The sequence below is a fragment of the Numida meleagris genome, chromosome 6 (genome assembly GCF_002078875.1).
Source record: "Numida meleagris isolate 19003 breed g44 Domestic line chromosome 6, NumMel1.0, whole genome shotgun sequence".
NCBI classification, from domain to species: Eukaryota; Metazoa; Chordata; class Aves; order Galliformes; family Numididae; genus Numida; species Numida meleagris.
The window spans coordinates 14,985,441-14,994,075 of NC_034414.1; the positions used below are offsets into that span (position 1 = coordinate 14,985,441).

General features: G+C 36.6%; 1 protein-coding gene across 1 annotated transcript in view; it reads right to left on the minus strand.

The window, feature by feature from the left end:
• LOC110401252 (mucin-5AC-like) overlaps positions 1–3,027 on the minus strand; it is a 38,498-nt gene extending 35,471 nt beyond the window's left edge. Inside the window, exons 1-2 of the mRNA XM_021402133.1 lie at positions 2,872–3,027; positions 940–1,011 (exon numbers count right to left, since the gene is read on the minus strand). Of these exons, the coding sequence (XP_021257808.1) occupies positions 940–1,011; positions 2,872–2,944 (145 nt within the window). The 5' untranslated portion in view covers positions 2,945–3,027. The remainder of the gene's footprint in view (positions 1–939; positions 1,012–2,871) is intronic.

Sequence of the window (8,635 nt, forward strand, 5' to 3'; positions counted from 1 at the left end):
TTTACATCAGAGTTTGAGGATTTGCTGCAGTTTCTCCCTTGACGGTATCAAAATTATAGAACACAATGACTTTCAAATTGTAGGCTGTGGAATATCAGCAACTGACGTATCTGTTTAGACTAAAACATAGCACTAGGACAAATCCATGATTTTAGAAAGGCAATTTGTTTAAGTCTTGATGTAAGGATTTTAAGGGAAAACATACATACTACCTTATTTGATAATCTGTTCTAATAATTAAATGCACTCTTATGAAATAATTTGAGATATACTTCTAGTTTGTGTTTAGTAGTTTTGTAATTCCCAGCTAGTGATTTCACAAATTGCCAATAGCAGTGCAGGCTAAATGGTTAATTATTGCAACCTGTCATCACCAATATACCAGTTGGCATTTTATCTTTTCACCCTTGTTTTGCTGTGTACTGTTACTGTGTTCCAGTATGTGTCATAAAACTGTTTCGCATACATGATGTTTTAGTGCTTAATCATTCTAATCTTTAAGGTAGTTACAGTTCTGTTATTCTCACTTGTGAGTGATGCGATCGTATTGACACAGCATAAAAAATGTCTCTTTTATTACCTTCTATCAAATACCTTGGTGATATGCATGTATACACACCCCCTTCTGAAAATACACTTTTTGATAGAAAGTATGTACCTTTCATGAAGTTAAAGATTAGATAACTGTATCACATTGGTTGACCAGATCTACTGGGCTAGATCTCAGAGGAAGTTCTCCAGGGATCTGCTGGGGCTTGGATATTTTGTAGACAGATTTTTCTCTCTCTCTCTCTCCCCATTTTATTTATTTATGCTTGTTCATTTATTTGTAAAGGGAAAGAGGGTTTAAGCCATTCTAGGCCCAGTCTATCAATCTGCATTTGTATCAGTTTAACTTGGGATAAAACATTAGAAATATATCTGCATAAAAGTACTTACTGTTTTGTCGCTGCGGGAACAATGGATAATCATAGTTTGATTGTGATTGTTGTTCATTGCCCTGGGCTTGAACTGCACCAAGGAGAGTGAAAAAGGAAAGTGTTAATGTTTAATTCGCATGAGTTCCTTCATTTTTTTTTCATCTACATTTGTTTAAACTTGTGTAAGTCAGTATATAAAAACTGGTAGTTATGTTTGTGTGCTGGGGCCCAGGCTTACATCCGGACGTGTGCTCCATGCAACCGTGATGGCCCTATACCACTCCTCAAGCTATTCTTTTCTGCAGGCTAATGAAGTATTGCAAGGAAGCTGTCAAAAATGTGCTAGTGAGAACATGAGCAGATCCTTATTCTATTAATTGTCATAATATCATCTCTTTTGATACTTTGTTATCAGATAAATGACATAATTTTCTATTTTATGATTGTTATGTCCTTTAATCATAAGTAAAAACCTTTGTATATCCAAAGGGCTTTAAAAATAGTTCAGTTTCTTACAGGGAGAACCCATGTTTGAAGTGGAGGAGCAATCTCTGTCTTACTGAAAGCCAAAGTTACTCATTATTTCACTGTTTCAAGCACTTTTTATGATAAGCAGCAGAAGAAAAATAAACCCACAAGCTGCACAGAAAGAAATAGGCCTTTTGTGATTTTGCCCCCAAACGAAACTTCTTTCCAGTGGTGAAATCGTTTTTCAGTCCATTACTGCTGCAGATTCAAAGTAGGGATACACACAAAATCTGTAGGGCCCAGAAGGCATTTTAACTTGTTGAGAGTTCATTAGATACAGGGCAGGTTGGAGGGGAGGCCATGTCAGCTGGAAAAAACCATGAAGACAGGCTAGGCCGACTGTCTGCTGTGTCCCACAACAGGGCAGTCCATGGGTAGCACCACTAGAGGGGCTAATGCTGAAATTAGAGCTGAATGGAACTCCGTAAATCCTTTCCTTCTTGCACCAGCTAGGAATCTGCAGTTAGGATTGGTAGGACATGTTATACCTCTTTTGGAGATGTGAACCAGTCAGGGCTACTAGGTTCCTCTCCTCCATTCCCTGTTCTCAGAGTGCTTTTTCTTCTTTTTCCATTCGTAGTGTGGCTCCAGCACTCTGCCTAGTACCCAGTTTCCCATTTCCATCGCATTGTATGGTAATACTACAGCTAGCCTTCTGATGGGCTACTCTTAGACAGCACTACTTTTTTAACATAAGTTAGTGTGGAATTATCTGGAGGTAGAAAAATATAAAGTAATTCACTAGGATTTATGTCTGAAGCCAAAACACACTAAAAACTAACACTGCTGCCGCCTTAATCTTTAAAGGAAATTGACAGGTGGAGTATGAATAAAAAAGATTTCTACTCATCTGTGAGTATTAAATGCCTTTTTATAATATTTAAGGCAAATCTGTTTGTTTTCACACCCTGAAAAAACAAATGTCTGCTCTAAGCTTTTTTATAATCTCATGCTTAAGGATAAATAAACATTTAAAATAGAAGTACAACATTTGTCAAGAAGAATTCCTACTGTATCATTAGCTGATAAAACAACAACAAAAAGGTCTTTGATAATGCAAAAAGATTCCACTAGTTTGTTCTTTCTCAAATGTGTTTTTGCACCTTTTGGTTTATGCATTTATAAAAGATGAACTTTCAGAGGCTCACATCAAAAGTTAAACGCTAATCTTGAGGTACAGTGGTAGAAGTATGAATTATTCCAGATTTCAAATTGAGAAAATGTGTTAAGAACATGAACTAGAATATGAACATTGAAGACACTTAATTTCCTCTTCTTAGGAAGGAAGGTATTTCAACAGAGAAGAGAATTTTGCATAAAGCTGTTCATTAGCTCTGCAAAGCCAAGAAAAAGGTTTCAAACTCTGAAGCAGGTCATAAATTCTTTAAAACTGTAAAAATGCCAAGCAAGTAAATCCTCCTACCTTTGATCTGTATGTAGGCAAGTGTTAGTATTGATATCCATAGTGGTATTTGCGTCCCACTACCTGTGCCCATCTTCTGGAAGTCCGGTAGAAACTACCGAACAACCTGCCTCTGAGAAAGTACTGGTCTGCTCCTGAGTTTTATATAGTGAGAGAGCAAGTTTTGGCTCAGTTCCCAGATTGCTTCACAAGGTCCTTAAAAGGTGGGGCTTCAGACGTTTTACTTTTCCTTTGCAGGTGCGCACGTAAATAGAGGATGCTCTGACTTCCCTAAGGTATTTGCACTCTAGGAGGAGTCTTCTTTCTACAAGTCTTTCAGATGAAATGTCAAGAGGTGAACAGGAAAAATTTTTGCTCAGACTTAGTCCTCTAAAATTGTTAATATTGTAAGATAAGTATAATTTAAGGGACTTTTGAGTGATGTTTGAACAGGACCTTGGAATGAATAAGTTCACATTTAAAAATTTTTCCTCCTTATAGTTAAACATGGCAACTTCTTGAGAAAACAATAGTTTCATCTGACACAAATTTTTAATGAGTTTGCACCTGTGTATGTAGCTGCTTTGCCTGTGAAAATGAGAAAGATCAAAAGCCATCTAAGGTCAGCATTTATCCGCAGGTCTACGTAGTGAAAATCCTTCAGCTTTGGACAGTTGGTAGTATGAACCCTTCCTTGAAGATTCCTTCTTCTCACATGTGCAATTTTATTGGTAGTTCAGCAGTTTCTCCTCTTTGTAAACATGATCTCATCATAACAAATGAGATTGATTTTTACAATTAAAAATATGAATTCTTTTTGCAATTAAAATATATGTATTTTTGATGATTGCTTTACCTAGAGACGCAGAAAGACTAATTTAGAGGAATATCATTTGGAATGGTCAGTGTTTTAGGAACAATGAGAGAATGAACAAGGTTTTGTGAATAAGTTAAAATATTAATTTAAAAATATATTACTATAGTGAACAAACCTTTTGAATGTTTTACCCTGGGCTGCAGATAAACAGTTTTTCAGAAAGGGGATGGATTGAGCAGTTCCTGTAAAGAAGAAAGTACTAAGATGTTTTCCATATTCACTGAGAACAGGACAAGATGTAATAAGGTGTAAAGCTGGGAGTGGCTTTTGGGTTAGACAATGGGGAAAATAAATTCTTTTTATGTGTGTGGTGAAGCACACGTTGGAGAGGTTGGTTGAGAAGACTGCTGGATTTCCATCACTCGTGTTATTTAAGAGCAAGTTAGACTAAAAACTTTCTGAGGATGGTGTCAATGTCGCTGATAGTGTACTGAGGCAGGGGAATAGATGAAATGGCCATTTTAGATTTCTTTGTATTCATTTTTTTCTGAAAAAATATTACTGTATTCTCTCTTTGGGAGGAGTTATATTTGAATAATTAACTTCATTATTAAGAAGGGAGAAGTAAAGGGCACTTTTTTTTTCAAAAGCTGTAGAAAGAAGCAAGAAATGATCCTATTTTTATTGAATATTTTAAAATTACAAATGCAAGTGACATAACTAAATAAAGTTGGAAGCATTAAAGAAAAGAATTGGTCACTTTCAGTCATTAGTACCTCTGGCAATTTCATTGGCGTATAAATCAGTGTAGAATTAACCTTAGTATTATCTGAATGAGGAAAAGAAGATGGCTACAAAATACTTGCACGTATGGAAATATGTGCAGTAAAAAATTAAAGGAAATGTTACCACCTCTGTTATTATGAATGTACCAAGATGAATAGCTGAAAAATAAAAATTTTAATGGAGGTAGCTGGTGCATAATTAAAGTCATGATGAAAGAAAAAAATAAAAGTAAACTCATCTGGCTAACAAACGTAAGTTTATTAGGTGATTCTGATGGAGTAACACATCATAGTGAGAAGGAAAATATGCTTTATGAATCATTACATTGCTACCACTGAAAAATCAATTAATATCAACAGTTGCTATGCTGTGGTTTCAGATACACAGGTTAACATTTCCTGCATGTTCAGGGAAGTACTGTGACCTCTCTGAAGCCCCAGATTTGTCACTACTGATTATTCCCTTTGTAAGCCATCATAAATTAGGCCTAAACAGATTTATATTTCAATTTAATTATTTTGACCTGTAAGACACCATCAGAAGTGTTTGTATATATCTGCATTTTTTGTTACAGATCGCATTATTCCCACACTCCTAAATGATTACTTCCTTGATTAATCTTCTTGCCAAGTTAACTTTCATTATCTGGTACTGAGTCTTTTCAGAAATTATAATGAAATGTATCAAAATATATGAGACTTGTGAAAATAATTTCCAAATATTTATGATAAATTAATTTAGTAGTATTACTAATTATTCAAATGAATACTTCCTCTTTAAGTTGTATTTCTCCTCCATTCACTCAATAGACTTATACTGGGAAAGTGGAAGAGTATATTTTAATTCCTTCTATTCAAGGAAAGAGAAAATGCTTAAATACTGCATTTCAAATACATCTACATTCAAAAAGTAACTAAACTTTGTTTCCTGGGAGAGATCTCAAATGCCATGACTGATGTTGGCTAGGTCAAGTGAACAGTAATGTTAGCGTAGCACAATAATGTGACATTACCACAAGTTCCCAGAGTAACCTTGCTAGTAACTAGTAGAGGTGTTTTTCTTGTCATAAAGCATTCAGAGGTTGAACAGCACTGTTTTAGCCCATTCCTTCCTTCACACTTTCTCTGTAAACCCAGGTTGTCAGTCCCAGGATTTTTGCATACAGAATACCCCTTCTAGTGACTGGCTGCTTCTGCCAGCTGGTTCTTCACATCAGCTTTACTTCTAGTCAGTGCTGCTCTTCAGTCTTCCTTTCTTTTCTTCTTCCTCTGGCTTCCTTTATCTTCCTCTTCTTGACATACCCACTCTCCTTCTAGCTTTTGCTTTCACCAAATTTGTCCTGCCTTTTTTCTCTCTTACAATGAAGGGAAAAAGGAGATGTTTGTGTTTCTTGCTCGAAGTTTAGACATGCTAATAGGCATGATGAAATACAGGAATGCTTCTTTAAAACAGGAAAAAAGAAAAAAGTTATTTTCTGCAGAGACAAATCAGTTAGTGCCTTTTGTGAGCTTGTATTCTAAAATCAAGCCCTATTTATTCGCTTGGGTTGTTCTTTGAATCCACAGTGTTGTTCAGTGCCCATGATTCTTTTTAGGCATCATTTCCATGAAGGTGTCCAGAATGCAGTTTTCAATGCAGGCATTTTTAATGTTACCTATCCTCTGTCCAGAAGTATAGGAGATAGAGGATGTGAGCAACATTGTTCTTTGAGGTTTATGTAGCTATGATCTGTGACTGCAATTGTTCAAAATTAGAAAATACCAGAATTTAGATTTAGCCCAACAGATTCTTCTCTGTTTGGCAAATGAATTGTGATCCAGTGTTAATTTTTCAGATAAAATATGCATTATGTAATGGCACATGACTTTTTCAGAAGACTCTTGCACAGCTGAACCTCTGTAAGTTCCACTTCCTAGTTAATGAACAGCAATGCTGTATTTTGTTTGTACCTACACAGTACTGGACAAGGTCTTGTTTACTGGTTCCTATTCACATGCTTCTCTGGTAACAGAATGACTGATTTCTTCTAATAAGTCTCTGTAGTGCTATCACTGTAGCAACTGACTTCTTCACAAATTATTTTTACCAAGTGCGCTTTTATAAAATTATGACAGATGAAAAAAACACAACTGAAGTATGGTTAGTAGTACTACTAAGTTTAGGTGCATGGTTGAAGACAACTTAATATCTTTTTTCTGAGTATTTGGCATTACATACCATGTAGCATGGCTCACATTGGTTTTGGCAGTAACTGAATGCTCAGCACTTCTGCACACTCTGTCTCAGTGTTTCAAACTAATCATCCAGAAAATGAAGAAAGTACAGTTAAGAATCATGACTATAATTTGATACAAATCTTTTGGCTGATATCACAAATGAAGTTTATGGCACTTAAGCATCCTGATGATACTGTTCTTGCTCTTTTCAGCATTTCCCTCATTCAGTCACTTCAATTTTAAGTTCTTCAACAAAGAAACAAAGCAGGAGATCTTTCAGGCTATATTCTTCTTTTGTGCTTAAGCTTAATTCTTTACCAAAAAATCCCTACACTGCACCGAGTAGTAGAAGGGGCTGTAGAAAAAATGGTGTGCATCCTGCATCAAGAGAGGTATGAAAACAAGTGACAGTAAGGTTGTCATGTCACCTGCAAACATCCAGGATATCTCTGTGTATATAGAGGGGATCAACACTTAATCCTCTTTACAGCTTGTAAATACAAACATTACAACTGTGCATACTGATGTTTGCAGTTCATTTTATAGACCAGAATATGCATGTGTACACACATACTTGAGAACAGGTTTACATTGTGCAGTGGTGCGTGGTGCAGACATCCTTCTACTAACAACAGCCAAGATAAATTTATAGTACTAAATAGGGGCATGAAGTTGCAGCTAAGTGAATTTGCCTTTCTCTGAGGCACTGACATTGCAGCATTGGGCTTGGGATCTGAGCTGGTATCTCTGAACAGGACTGTATGCTCGTAGTGGCAGTGCTGAAAACCACTGAAAGCTGGATGACTCTGTTGTGTCCAAAAAAGAAAAATATCAGTCTTTAGAAGCAGGTGGCAATGTTTACAGTCTAGAAGTACAGAAGTAAGCGAAATGACTAGTACAAATGTAAGTTGGTGAAAGGGATGGCTGAGCTGAGTAGCACAAAACCCTGGAAGGAACAGTAGTGATGCACAACCTCAAAAAAATCTGTGTATTGGAACTGGTGGACATCATTCTGATATGTTTGTAATACTAGAAGGAACACACTGTGTAAAAACTGGATATATAAGTGTATACATATATATATATGTATATACACCATTACCACTATATGTACTTACATATACATCGTCTATATTGATACAATGAATTAAGCAGCTGCTTCCCAAGGTGCTAAGGTTTGCCTCTTCCTATGGATTTTTCCAATTGCACACTTTCTGTAAAATGCCTGTTCTTTTGCGCTCATAAAAATTCCTCCTTTCTTTTTCCTCCTTAATAGTTTATGTTGGCAGGAGGATGCTAGTAGAGTCTCAGACAATGAGGTTGCATTTGTCACTATTTGTCACTGGATTGTCATCAACAATGTTGAGCCAGCGGGCTTGTTTGGTTTACTTTGTTGGCTTCACTTACGTATTTTTGTGGGGATGTGAGAAATATCTGAGGGTCTTGCCCCATGCCATCTTTTCAATATATCAGAAAAGTCCATTCCTACATGGCAATATCTGCTTGCCACATTCATTTCTCAAGAGCCAACTTCTCTAGGCAATGTTAGGTTGGTCTGTGGACAACTATCACGCTCACATTCAGACTTGAGTCCGGATTCGCCCTCCCTACAGCAGGTTCATGAAGTGCATCCAGTGAAATAGAAACCCTGTGGAGAACTGTGGGATCCGATCATGTAATTGTAGGTTGTGTAATACCGAGTATGCACAAAGATGGCATGTTATGGCTTCAGATAGCCTGCAGCCATTATTCATATAGGCAATGCTTTCCCAGTGAGTCTGAGTAAGTCGAGGAGAATTTCTCATGAAAAATCCTCATTTCTCTGGACTCTGTGTTGTCACTTATCGTGGTCTGTGGTTTTTCGATATTTTCTCCAAATACGCATCATGGAGGTGACTAATTGGTGTGTGTGTTTTGCTAAGGCAAGCTGTCAGCATGCTTATCGTTTTGGAATGTATGATATAAA